This window comes from Lycium barbarum, chromosome 9, assembly GCF_019175385.1.
Source record: "Lycium barbarum isolate Lr01 chromosome 9, ASM1917538v2, whole genome shotgun sequence".
In the NCBI taxonomy this organism is placed as follows: Eukaryota; Viridiplantae; Streptophyta; class Magnoliopsida; order Solanales; family Solanaceae; genus Lycium; species Lycium barbarum.
In genome coordinates, this window is record NC_083345.1 from 33,037,003 (window position 1) to 33,051,253 (window position 14,251).

Consider the following 14,251-nt stretch of genomic DNA (forward strand, 5'->3'; position numbering starts at 1 on the left):
TCAGGTTCTATATGAAATATTGACGTTTCGGAGTCTTGACACACGACTAATCGTTGGTCAAAGTATGAAAAAACACACTAAGTGTTGCAAAAAAAAAAGTTTGCCAATTTCTTTTTTTTGTGGTCGGTTTTTTTTTTTTTTTTAGTGCTCGTTGGTCAAAGTATGAAAAAACACACTAAGTATTGCGATCTTTTTATGAAAAAAAACACTAAGTTCCTTAAGTGTGTTATTTTTTAATGTGTAACTTTCTTTCGAATATGTTGCAAAAAAACAAAAATCGCGTAAATCGGACGTCCGAGCGCAAAAAACCGCGTATATTCAAAAAATTTTGGGGGCATTTTGGTTCCGGACTCTTTACAATATATATTGTATAACGTGGACTGATCCACGCTATACAAAATTATTTGTATAACGTGGATCAGTCCACGTTATATATATTTTTTTTATTATTTTTTTTTGGTCTGACAATTGGAAAAAAATTTGGGGTATAACGTTGGCCCCTCCACGTTATACCCCTTTTGGTATATAGTGGAAGGCAGCCCCCCTTTTGGTTTATACCGTGTATTTTTGTGCCCTTTAGGCTCCGGACTCGTTAGATTGTCCCCTGTCGAAAAACATCAATCACGTACCTTATTTACGGACGACTTATTACCCCTATTTTTATTTGAACTGGAACTATTACCTCCCTATTAGATCCAGACTAAACATAAATTAGGAAATGGACTGCGCGCTCTGCATCACTTTAACCTAAGAAATTCAAGAAAAGATGTTAAGAGCATCGTATTAATAATAACGTGTTGTAAAATAAAAGAACAGGATTAACACAGAGAATTGGCAACATACGAGGGACAGAGAGATACTAAAACTTCTTGTATTTCCTCAAAAGGTAGAACACCTTTACGGAATGAAAAATCATACATGAGTTGCAAAGGTTGAGCCTAAGTGAACCGTTTATTGAATAGACATCCAAATGCATCGATGTATAACACCTTTTTTCCTTGAGAACCTTTTTTGGTTTCTACAAGAAAATGAATCATTCATCTGTTTCAGTATTATCAGATGAACTTTGAAAAGGAAGAAAACAAGAAAGATCAAACCAACTGTTATGCCCTGTACGTTTTAGTCGAGTCCACTTTCATGTTTTTAGTTGTGCAAAAAATGTGTTTGATCTATTCGAAGGTTTTGAATGCTTGAATGGTTTTATGGATGCTGAGGAGTGAAAATAAATCGTTTGGAGTTGATTCAAAAGGAAAATGGGGATGATGCTAAAAAGCGAAACATATTTAAAAATCCACAACTTGTAATATTGAAATAATTTAGCTATAGTTCCTAAAGAAAAACTCTTACTTTTGAAATCAAGTTTCATTGTAAAAGATTCATCATCTAAACTTTCCTAAGAAAGTTGAGACTATTTTACTAAAGCTGCACAAATATGCAAAACGATGCGTCATATCAACGAGCCATTCTTAAGTATAAATAATTGACATTATCCAGATAATGGAAGAAACACATCATGTGCTCAATTGGAGTATACCCATCTTTCCACTTGAGCAGTTATAAGTTTAATGACTTGTCACGCAGTCGCAAGTAGGTCAATCTGAGCAACCAGAATTAAGTATAAGCAGAACACTTAATTTTACATTGATGAACTGCGTGTTAAATATACAGGAGAGAGTACATCTTGTTGAGAGAAGGGAAACAAGTCATAAATTTTAACTGAAATTCATAAATAAAAATGGGGAAGCACTTCACTTGATCAAAAAGGAAGAAGAGATGAGTGATAACATGGAAATCCTTGGAATTCTGCTTGTGGAAGAGCTACAGCCAGTACAAATTTGCATGCTGCACTTAATTTCAGGTTGACAGATCTAGGTTATACCGATTCTGAACTTCGACAAGTTCTTTCACATAGTTCGCTGTAAAGACAATAGGCCCTTGACAGTCAGTAACTGTAACTTTCAGAAGAAGAAGTTGGAAGAGTCAAAGGGAAAAGAATAACTGACAGTCCAAAAGCTATTATCAACGTTTTTTTTCCTTTACAAGATTTATTATTCAGATACCATTAGTGCGATGCGAGAGTTGCACAGGAGGTGCATAAAGAACGCAAAGATAGATTAAGCTGCACTTCAGTCATCAGGCATGCTTGATTTTGAGTTGTTAAATTATTACTAATTCAACAATTAGGAGTTTCACCAAGTTAATAGAACTGATGCTCCCAAATTTCTTGGGCCAAGTTAACTGTGCTCCTTTCTTTTTTGATTTCTAAACACGATAAACTTTCCCTCTATTCCATACTTCAATGCCGTGACACCAACCCAATCAATATCAGACCCATTTCTATACCAATAGAAGGTCGAAATTTTGCAGCGATCTTGGACCTAGTTTAAGAAAGTAGCAAACTTCAAATCTACTGCAGTGCGCTAGGCAGATCATTAAAGGATGTTTAACCTGGAATAGAACGACAATACATGTAGGATAGGAACAACTAGGTTACAACTTAGGCAATGTTGCATTGGTAGACTCAAACTGATATGTAATATATGAGTAACATCACTGACAATGAATGTTTGGTTATGGTGGAAATACTCTTCCCATTTACCATAGATGATAGGAACAGGTTCGTAAACTGGGACCACACTCAAGAAGCTGATCTTTCTTTTAGCATCAAAATCTGAAGTTCACAAGCTCTATGTAGGGTGGAGTCTTCAAATCCTTGCCGCACCTGTCTCGACGCGACATGGGTGAGAATGTGGGATCCACACCGGATTTGGTCAGCTCAACTTGGGTGCTTTGACTACATCTCTAACCGAGAAGTATAGATTGAGTGGTATTTTGTTTGATTTTGGAGGTTTACGTCATATATATAGAGAGAGATAATTTTATAAAGTATGATAATGCTATGCTATTATACGAGATATATTATGAATAAAATATTAGGCTTTTATAAAGAATTAAATTTTATTAGCATTAGTTCAATAACTTTAGTGAATCTATATATACACTTTATATATGTCATAATATACATTAATTGGTTGTATCCCAGCATCCATTCCTCATACGGATCCATACCCCCGAATCCTATAAGTTATGTGATGAAGAGTCCGACCTCTAGATCCGCACCTGTATTGGGTACCCGCACCCCGAGCAACATAGTACAGGTTAATATGGTGATTATAATACTTCTTCACTCCACTGATAACCCATTATTAATATAAGTGTGCATTGACAATCTTCCTGTTACCTATCACCAGATGTCTGAACTAAAAGCCTAAGAAATTAAACAATTGAAACCGCAATCAGCACCTCCCAGAAGAGTAACACAGGCTGTTTCCTTTATGTTTTGGTTAATTGGGTTGGAAAAAACAAGGCATAAAGTTATGGATCCCAGAGAACCCAACAGAAACGTGTGGTTGATCTTTCTAGCAGAACTCTAGTACTATGTTTTTGTGACACGAGAACGAAATCATAGGCCATTTGGTCATGCTTGAGACTTGGCCAGGACTCTAAACATTGATAAACTACAAATCACACTCTTAATAGGCTTTCATAAATGTGTTTGCCAATGAGGGAACTGCATCACTAATTCTAAAAATTAAATCATGGGGTGCAAAATGTATTACCTTATCTTGAATTAATTCGTTGGATGTCGGTGTCACGAATAAAAGAAAATCACCCTTCTTTCCTGCTAAAACCAAATTAACCAAGTCATTTACAAAGTTAGAAACATTAAGTCAAACGATCTAACCCTAAAAATATGAAAACAGAACAAGAGGGAGCATGCAGCAACAAGCTTTGACAACTTTTTCACAGTAAGAGAAAAGTAAAAGATGAGAGGAAATACTTTCTCTTTCTTCGATCAACAGAAGCATTTCTTGGGTCACTTTTAGCAAGACCAGATCCAGGAGGGATGGCATATTGCATCGGAGAAAGAGCTGCAGCCGTAACAGGTGAAGGAGCAGGAGGTGGAGCTGCTACACTTGCTGGTGGCAATGCAGGTGGAGCAGAAGTTGGTGGCTCAGGAAGCGGCCGTGGCAAAATATGCTTCAACCGGTTGTTTCTATAGTTCTTCCAGAAATAAAATTGCTGCCTATGTGCCACTTCCTAATAGTTGTTACAAACATGTAAATCAGATCCAATCACAGATTTATGTGCCAGAATTTAGGTTGGCAAACAAAGTTAAATAAAACAATAAGAAGTGAAATGAGATGAGCAGTCCTCGGGGACAAGGATTAACTTAGACAACCTGACTAAATAATTACTCCCTCCGTCCCAATTTAAGTGTCTCATTTTCCTTTCTGATTTGTCCCAAAAAGAGCGCCTCTTTCTATATTTAGTAAGTTGACAATTCAAACACCATATATAGCAGGTTTAAAACTACAAAATTCAAAGGACATTTTAGTACATTACACACATCTTTAATTTAGAACCACAAGATTGAAAAATCTCCCTATATTTCCTAAACTCAGTATCCCTGTAAAACTAAGACACTTAAATTGGGACAGAGGGAATATAAATTTTATAGAGGGAGTATATATTTCATATCGAGAAGATACGAGAAATTTAGAAAATGAAATAAGGAAACTACTAAGACGATGAACTGACATGTATTATAAAGTGCTTTGGCTGCATTTTTTTACCACGGAAACTGCTTGGCTGACAGTCTTAACTAACTAAAGGGAATGGCAAAAGTGAAGGAAACTACGATAACACATGATATAATTTTTTACCTTGTTGGCAGGATGCGCCATTGCATTACGAAATGTTGGATTTTGGAGGAGCTCGAGAAAGAATAGGCAGTGCGGATACCTGTGTTAACATCAAGAAAGGAAAGAAAGACACCAGTAATTGATGATAACCATAGTAACAAAAAAAGAAGCACAGACCAGTGAATTGTGTCTAAAAAGTTGCAGAAGTAGAAAGAGGATACAACTATTATCATTTACGAATACTACAAACTGACTTACATTATAAACTTTATGTACTCAGGCCGTTGCCAGTATTGAAGGTATTTCAAGTACCCAATAAAAGCTTCATCTTCAAAATATCTATTCTGAGCCAAATCTGCAACAGAATCAATACAAACTTAAGCACAATAAGTCAAAAAGGGGATAGAAAAATTGAATCTTTTGCACCCAAATTTTACTTGTCCTATAGAACCACAATGCATTTCACACACTTAAAACATAAGCAAGAAGAATCAATCATCCAACAGCACATACCACATGAACTCACACAAAGATTACAAACTAATATAATTGGTCAAATCCCCAATCATTCTCCGGCCCTTAGAGAAATACCCACAAATTCTCATGCTTTTACCCAATACCGAGGATAATATCTTTAAATACTCCCTCCGTCCATTTTTACCTGTACAGGTTTGACTTGGCACACCTAGGAACAATAAATAAAATGACAACTATTCTATATCACCCCTAATTATTATAAATCACCTAAATAATTGAAAATCAATCAAAATACCTTAAAAGTTGTGTAGCGACTAACAATTCCTTGAAATTTTCAACCCAATAAATAGGTATGAAATGGTAAAGTATCGCTTGATTTTTCAAACTGGACATCTATTTTTAATATACAAGACAAGTAAAAATGGACGGAGGGAGTAACAAAGAAGAATCAACCATCCAACAGCATATAATACGAACTAACACAAAGATTACAAACTGCTCCCTCCGTCCCAATTTAAGTGTCTTACTTTTCTATTTCGTGTGTCCCATAAAGAGTGCCTCCTTCTATATTCAGTAAGCTGAAAATTCAAAAGTCTCATTTTGTTCCTTAAACTTTGTGCCTAGTCAAACTAAGACACTTGAATTGAGACGGTGGGAGTATATAATTGGTGAAATTCTCAATCCTTTTGAGAAATACCCACAAATTCTCATGCTTTTACTGAGGAAAACAACTAGTATAATTAAGAGAAGTAAGAAATAAGGGGCATATATATAGTTACAGTGAATGTAAGTGGGGTTAGCGAGGCATTGAACAAATTCAAGTTCAAGTAAGAAACGTTGGCGCCCATCATCCGGATCTTTATATACTACCCTTTTCTCCCTGCAAAAAAAAAAAAAAACAATTAGCTAATTAATGTCAATTGATTTGACCAGAAGATCCCAAAGGAGAGATGCATACGGTGATTGAGCAGATTCATCAGTTTCTTGATTCGAAGCCATTCACTAAACCCTAAACTAATGGAGGCTTAATCACACTACTTTACTCCCTGTTTTGCAGTGCCAAGAGTTATAATAGACGACTAGGTTTATACTGGTGAAGCAAACACAAGCCTAACTGAAATTTCTAATGCATATATCAAATCTTTTTACGTGCTTATGATTTTGGAAAGGGCAAAGGGAAAAGGGTCAAATTCACCGATTTATAATTTAAATTTATCCTCCGTCAAAATTTGAGATCAAATTTATCCTCTCCGTCAAAGTTTAGGATCAAATTTGTCATCCCATTAGCATACTTGATAAATTTCTCCATCAAAGTTTGGTATTCGACGTGATTAATTTTTTTGTGTTGTGGAGTCCAAGTCAAACTTCCATCCATATAAGGATAAAATTATCAAGTATTCTAATGGGAGGATAACTTTGATCCCAAACTTTGACGGAGAGGGCAAATTTGATCCCAAACTTTGAGGGAGTGCAAATTTAAACTATAAACCATACTTAGAGGGTAAATTTGACCCTTTTTCCTTTTGGAAAAGAACCCCTGGTTTCGGTATGACAGTTGTTAAGAATATATTAATATCACAAATTAATTGTAGGAACAATAAAAAAGAAAAAAAAATTACAACCTTCCAAACTTAATAAATTAGTAGCTTTTATTATAGCTTATTTTGACAAACTTTTGAAATTTGCTTATTTGAATAAGTGGTTTTTGTTAAAAGTGTTATAAAATAATATTAAGAGTACACGATACAAGATATATAGCCAAAGAAGTTGGGAGACAGAGAGAGATTTTTTTTATTGCTTCTCCAATTCATCAAATGGCATAGTGGCCAAAAATATGATAATAGCTTAAAGGCCATGTAATGAATTTGGTGGCCAAGTAATTTCCTTGGTGACCAAGTATTCATGGTTTTCAAGTATCTTAAATGGATATTCATCACTAATATTTACAACACTCCCCCTTGGATGTCCATTAATAGATGATTGCCTCGTTAAAACCTTATTAGGAAAAACCCTGTGGGACAAAGTCCTAATGAAGGAAAAAGAGTACATATATCTAGTAATATGCTTTGAGAGCTGCCTCATTAAAAACCTTACTAGGAAAACCCAATGGGAAAAAACCTTGGTTATGGGAAAAAGAGTACAGTGCGTATTTTACTCCCCCTGACGAAGACCAAAATTAAGATGTCAGAGTCTTCACTTTCCAATCTTGAATAACATCTTCTCAAGAGTTGAAATTGGCAAAGATTTGGTGAACTAATCTGCAGGATTATCAATATCACCATTCTTCTGGAAATCATGTACTTCAATCTTGCATACAAACGTATTATATGTCGATGTTGGTAGTGTATTTGTGATCAGATCTGTCAAATGATCATTTGATGAACTGGTTGATGATTTGCATCTTCATCCTTAGATAGAGTTGCATCGTCACCGTATAGTATTGTTCCAGTCATGCTAAGTACATTCTTGACTTACTTTTATAAACTATCTGATGTTATCATTCTATGATTTGACTGTCATATATAATAACATGGTTTGACAGTAATCCTTCGTGGAAAGAGATAACATATTTGGATCGAACTTTTATGTCGATCAGATGAATGCCCTGTATATCTAAAACACTTGATAATATTTGTTAGGATAAGCACATTCATGCCATACTTTCATTAGTAGTATGCAATTGATCTTATTTCAATAACTCCGTATAGGAGTAAATTATATCATGTTCGTAGTTATAGCAAGATATATAAGTGCATCAATTGCATAAAGATATGGTACTTCAGGACCAATTCAATTTTCTTATTTCAACTTCTTTCAGTAGATAATGTACTGCTTTTGTAAACTCTTCAAGAGCTCCAATAATATTCATATGAAAGGTTCTGACTATCATAAAGAGACAAGGGTAAACATAGTATATTGTACCATTCGTCAATGAATATACATTAAAACGATTTCAGTACATCAACCTTGATTCATTTAATCTATTTAAGGATTATAAACAAGTTTCCCAAGAATTTGTATATGCTTCAGGCATTTGGAATCCTTCAGAAATTTTCATATAAATTTTGTCAAGTAAGCCATATAGGTTGTGACTACTTCCATCAGTATAAATTGTGACATCTTCTGATGTCTGGACTATAGGTCCAATCGCTTACCAAGATGCATCATTTCACTTGCTAATTATCTCTACGTCAACATGCTTTAAGAGACGTAGAATTCTGATCCTCACAACCTTATACTATATTGCGCGCTATATAGTATCAAAGATATCGTCGACGATATATCCTTTGTATCGGTTCGCAATTCGACATAACTTACTGAAATCTCATCACTTCATTATTTTCAGGTACCTAAACCTTTCATAAGGTTTATGAAGTGTTATGTCGTAGCTCTTCAAGAGCACATTGCCTCCTTATTATGATCATTTGCTCCTCCCTTTTTCAAGGATTATTATATTTGAAACCGATTGGTCTACCATGCTCCATGCATGTTGTAGACTCTATCCTTCAGGGACATTAAAAGCATTTTGTAGATGAAATATGAAATAGTTGGGTCAGCAAATGCTTCCAGCATTTGACCTGAATTATTTGAGGATCATACTGATAATAATTCACGACATATTTCTTAGCTGCTTATTCTCTCCCCCCTTATTTTAGTGACATATGTCCCCATTTTCTTTGGGAAAATCCATCTGTGTGAATCATGGTATATCCATTAATCATATACCGCACATCAAATGCTACAAGATGGAAATATCTCGTTCCTGACCCTGAACCAAATATGAGGAGAGAATTTATCAAAATTTATTGATCTGAAGCATACAAGTGCTGTTGTATGCAATATATCATATCTCCGACCAACATCTAAAGCTCTGTTCTTATAAGAAATGGTTTAGCTATATTATGGAGGAATCCAATGCCAAACTAGCTTAGATATAAACCAACACTATCAAGATGAATTGTCTTGATTACATATTCTGAAAATTGTGCTTCCAACTCAATTTTGAGCAAGCAACTTCGTAAATGTCAAACTTCTAGTTGACAATAAACGTATATGTGACCGTCTCATAGATACATTTATTTAAGACATCACATTGCAGGTGAAGGGGCCCACATTCACCTTTTATATTTTCCAAAATTTCGGGGATTCAGTCCCAACATTAGCTAGTGTAATCAACTTATCATGAGAACAAGCAACACAAACAAATTCTTGAAGAATCTTCTAGTTCTTCAATATGTTATTAATACTCAATTAGCACATCAGAGTTAAATCAGGACGATCAAAATGATCTTGTCAACTGATAAAATTATCTGTACGCATAAACTTCAAGTTTACCATGATGAGTGTTGTTTATTTTAATAAGCTTCTAGTTTATTATTGCATGAAATTGTATATCAATAAACTTCTGGTTTATCGTGGTATGTGATCTCATCACGCTCGGGTAGCATTTCACATTTGTATTTCTTACCCGTAGTAACTTGAAGATATTTAATATTCCGATCATTTGTAGTCTCAATATGATAACCATTTTTATTGTTAGTAAACTTCAGGTCTACTACAGTGTTCCGATCGTACCAATTACGGTCTACGATGAATGGGATTATCATATATAACATTTTCAAGAGACTTCAATTTATTTATCATTATGTGACAAAAAGATGCCACCACAACTTAAGGGCAAGTTCTACAAAGCGGTGGTTAGACCGACTATGTTGTATGGGGCGAAGTGTTGGCCAGTTAAGATCTCTCACGTTCAAAAGATGAAAGTGGCCGAGATGAGAATGTTGATATGGATGTGTGAGCACACCAGGAGTGACAGGATTGAGAATGAGGCTATTCGGGACAAGGTAGGAGTGTCCTCGGTGGAAGACAAGATGCGGGAAGCGAGATTGAGATGGTTTGGGCATGTGAAGAGGAGAGACATAGATGCTCCAGTGCGGAGGTGTGAGAGGTTGGCCATAGATGGTTTCAGAAGAGGTAGGGGTAGGCCGAAGAAGTATTGAGGAGAGGTGATTAGACAGGACATGACGCAGTTACAGCTTACTGAGGACATGACCTTAGATATGAGGGTTTGGAGGACCTAGAGGGTAGAAGGCTAGTACATAGACTCGTTATCCTTCCTTATTAGTAGTCGCATTATCGCAGTATAATTTCTTGTGCTCTGATTTCTGCTATTATCTGTTGTCTGTGTCGCTTTGATTTTTGTTATTTCCTGTACTTTGATTATCATATTTTATCTGTGTCGCTTTCGCTATTTGCATTTTCACATCGCTTTGAATTTCTTAGCTTTATCTGACCTCTTTGTATGCCTTTTATTGAGCCGAGGGTCTTTCGAAAACAGCTGTCCTACCTTGGTAGGAGTAATGTCTTTGTACACTCTACCTTCCCAGACCCCACGTTGTGGGATTTCACTGGGTTGTTGTTGTTGTAGATATTATTTGAACACTGCTAGTGTCATGATACTTATAGATAAAAAAAATTAGCTTTTCTAGAGCCCTTGATCATTAGTTTTCACTACCAAATATATATTTTTTTTAGATACTTCTGGTATCACAAAAGAAAATTTGGCTAGACACTATTGCTTTCATGAAGGAAAACAATAATGAAATGAAAATTTAAAGACAATTTTAAATTGTAATTACGAAAGTAAACGTTAAGCTCCAAACTTCTATATTTCATATATCTCCTTCAAGGAGATTAGTCATTAACATCTGAATATTTTGTATCAAAGCAGCAACCACATAGTAACCACATCCTTCAGGAGGGGATACACTAATGTTCATTTCCTTCAAGGAAATCAATAACAACTAAACATAATGTATCAATATGGTTATAGTAGAAAGCATTATACTCTGCTTCCTTTTACTTTAAAATGATACTTTAATAAACTTATTTAAGATGTTTCTACGTACGATAGGTACGTGTTGCAATGCCTTAATTTCATACCACAAAAATAACATGTATATCCCTTGTTGTTTTATCTTTCCAGGAGTGGTATTTCTTTATTCACTTCAGGGAACCCGCTTATTCAAATGTACTTGAAATACGATGTTCATCATCCATAGCTCATTGCTCAAGCACAAGAAGACATTGCTTCACAATTTCTCAGATATTTTACTAATTCTTTCTTCTTCAGGAGTAAAGTTTAAAATTTTACTACTCCGGGAGTATAATTTAAAAGTTTACTACTTCGAGAGTAAAGTTTAAAGGTTTACTACTTCGAGAGTAAATTTCAAACTCTTACTACTTCAGGAGTAAATTTCAAAATTTTACTACTTCAGGAGTAAATTTTAAAGTTCTACTACTTCAAGAGTAGGGTTTAGAGTCTTACTACTTCCGGAGTTGATTTCAACATATTTACCACTTCAAGAGTAAATTTTAGGATTCTACTACTTCAAGAGTAGATTTTAGAGTTCTACCACTTCAGGAGTAGAATTTAATTACTTCGTGAGTACAATTCAAAGACTACTACTTCGGGAGTAGAGTTCTGAGTTTACTACTTCGGGAGTAAAACGTAGAATATTCAGAATATTTCTTCTTAATTTTTCTACCTCTTTTGGAGATGAGTCGTGATATTTTAGCAATCAAATGCACATTCATATTTATAGGCTTTACTGCATACTATCACATTCACTTCAGAGAATGGATCTGTATTTGCAACATTTATCAAAAGTTTTCATTCTTCTGGAATAAAACATAATTATCTGAAAGCGCTTGATAGCTTATAACCTCTATAATATATTGCTACTTCAGGAGCAAATCGAGACATACATCTGATGTTGAGAATTTTTCTCTAACATATCTTTTAGAATATAACTAGCTTCAAGGCAATTGCTACTTTTAGGAGCCAATATGAAGCACCGTAATACAATTTATAAAATTATGGTAGAATAAATTCTAATATTGATAGACCGTACCTAAAATTGCATCAACCATTACGGATATTTAATTTAATGGAACGAATGTTATAAGCCGATAAATGGTTGTATATATGCCCTTGAAAATGTACTGATGACACTTCTTCAATAAGATAAGTTTATGCTATGGGAAAATAGGATATGCATGAACTCGTGGATCCCAAAGCACAACGAAAAATAATACTTCTGTAAAACTTGTGAAGCTTACCCAAAGGCAAGTGATAGATATACAACTACCACAAGTTAAACAGAGAATATACAAAAGTTAAACAAAGAATATACTTTAATACGTTTTCTTTTTAAACAATCTTGTTTATGGTAAAACAAAAGCCAAGATTGAATCATAACCAACTAGGAACGTTGGTAAGATTCTCTTCTGGCCACATAATATTGGTTCCCCCACAGTATCCGAAATAACAAAGTAAACAAATAAAAGGGAGAACCGAGTAACGGCTAACAGAATACCTGATGCAGCTTTACTTTCTTCATCTTGTGTTCCAAAATTTTATTACGATTACTTACCCAATATGGCAGAGTCTCGTGCTGATAACGTGTTATAAAATAATGTTAAGAGTACACGACACAAGAGATATAGCCAAAGAAGTTGGGAGACAGAGAGATTTATTTTATTGCTTCTCCAATTCATCAAATGGAATGGTGGCCAAAAACATGATAATAGCTTGAAGGCCATGTAATGAACTTGGTGGCCAAGTAATTTCCTTGGTGACCAAGTATTCATAGTTTTCAAGTATCTTAAATGGATATCCATCACTAATATTTACAACAAAAAGTATATTTTCGAATAAGTGATTCTTGTTAAAAGTATTTTTGAAAAGAGTAACAGTTTGTATTTAGCTAATTAATGTAAAAATACTTTTGCTAATATTGAAGTAGCAATTTATGATTGGCCAAGATTCTGAAAGTGTTTTGGGAAAAACGACTTTTTTCAGTTTATAAAATATATCATCCGGTACTACTCAAGAACACTTCTTTTTCTAAAAGCTTAGTCAAATACCTCAACTCTCTAAAATAAGCATTTAAAAAAAAAAAAACACTTTTGTTTTGTGCTGTCCTCTCCTTTCACTTCAGCTTATATTTAAGAGAATAATTAAGAATCAAGTCATTTTACTATAATTATCCCATTAGACAACTAATTAAAGGGGTTCCCCCTTGGTTACCTATATTGATTTGCGATCTAAACGATTTTATCTCCTCCAAGAAGAAGAAGTCACACATTAAAGAGACGATGCAAAGGGTAACCAATATCAGGAATAGTTATAAAGACAATGCTTTTAAGTACGAGGGAGAAAGTATATAACTTTCAGTATCAAATTTCGCAATTTCTCAGTAAGATTCTCATACTGAGAAATCATATAAGCAGCACTCCAGGTAATAAATTAAATTAATTAGTATATATTTTAAAACGATTAAAAAAACTATCTAACTCACCGAGTAAAGTACCAAAAAATCAGATTACCCAGCTTCCAGGAAGAGCTGGACCAATAACCTGGTGGTTACGGTACTCAACTTTTGCCACTTCAACAAAGCTTCATTATATAGATCAAAACTTATAATTAGAAGATTTTGCCTCAAAACACCACATATAAATCATGACTATCCGGCAAGATTTATAAATAATCCAATGCAACATGAAGTTATACAAATACAGCGTGACTTGCATGCCTCAGTTCACCAATTTTAGTTCATCTCACCACTATTTTTGTTGCTCAATTTAAGCATAGTTTCCTCCAAACTTCTTTCATTAATTAAACTTAAAAAGACTTCCCGCGCAATTACCAAAACTGGAAACAATATCTAAATGCCAACACAAAAAGTGATCAGTTTGTGCAATCATCCAATTGAATTTACCTACTTGGGCTACTCCAATTGTTATGCTAACAAGACGCTTTACCGCTCAGTGCACAGTCTTCATTAAACTAGATCAAAGCATTTTGTATTTACTCCGACATGCAATAGGTTTTTTTCTTTCAACTACTGGAAAACTAAATGCCATTGTGGTTCCACTAAATCTCGTCAATGGAATGTATGTAGCCACTAGAATTTGGACCAGTCGTCTTAAGTTTTTTCCCTTCTCCCTCTGATTTTGATCATTATGCATTCATAACGAGTACCAGGGAGCTTGGGAGAGAG

The 14,251-nt window shown here is 34.6% G+C and overlaps 1 protein-coding gene across 4 annotated transcripts; it reads right to left on the reverse strand.

Moving 5' to 3' along the window:
* Window positions 1-1,618: 1,618 nt before the first annotated feature.
* LOC132611150 (mediator of RNA polymerase II transcription subunit 31) lies at window positions 1,619-6,367 on the reverse strand. 4 transcript variants are annotated; one of them, XM_060325554.1, is made up of 7 exons: window positions 6,142-6,366; window positions 5,963-6,063; window positions 4,965-5,061; window positions 4,728-4,806; window positions 3,842-4,101; window positions 3,621-3,682; window positions 1,619-1,916 (listed from the first exon to the last, which is right to left on the reverse strand). In XM_060325554.1, exons 1-6 carry the CDS (start codon window positions 6,180-6,182, stop codon window positions 3,670-3,672), a joined length of 591 nt encoding a protein of 196 aa, XP_060181537.1. In that variant the 5' UTR covers window positions 6,183-6,366; the 3' UTR covers window positions 1,619-1,916; window positions 3,621-3,669. The 4 variants fall into 4 exon arrangements, with proteins under 4 accessions (XP_060181537.1, XP_060181535.1, XP_060181538.1 ...); XM_060325552.1 differs by having other exon boundaries at window positions 3,621-3,685; XM_060325555.1 differs by lacking the exon at window positions 1,619-1,916 and adding an exon at window positions 1,929-2,378 and having other exon boundaries at window positions 6,142-6,367.
* Between the last annotated feature and the right edge of the window lie 7,884 nt (window positions 6,368-14,251).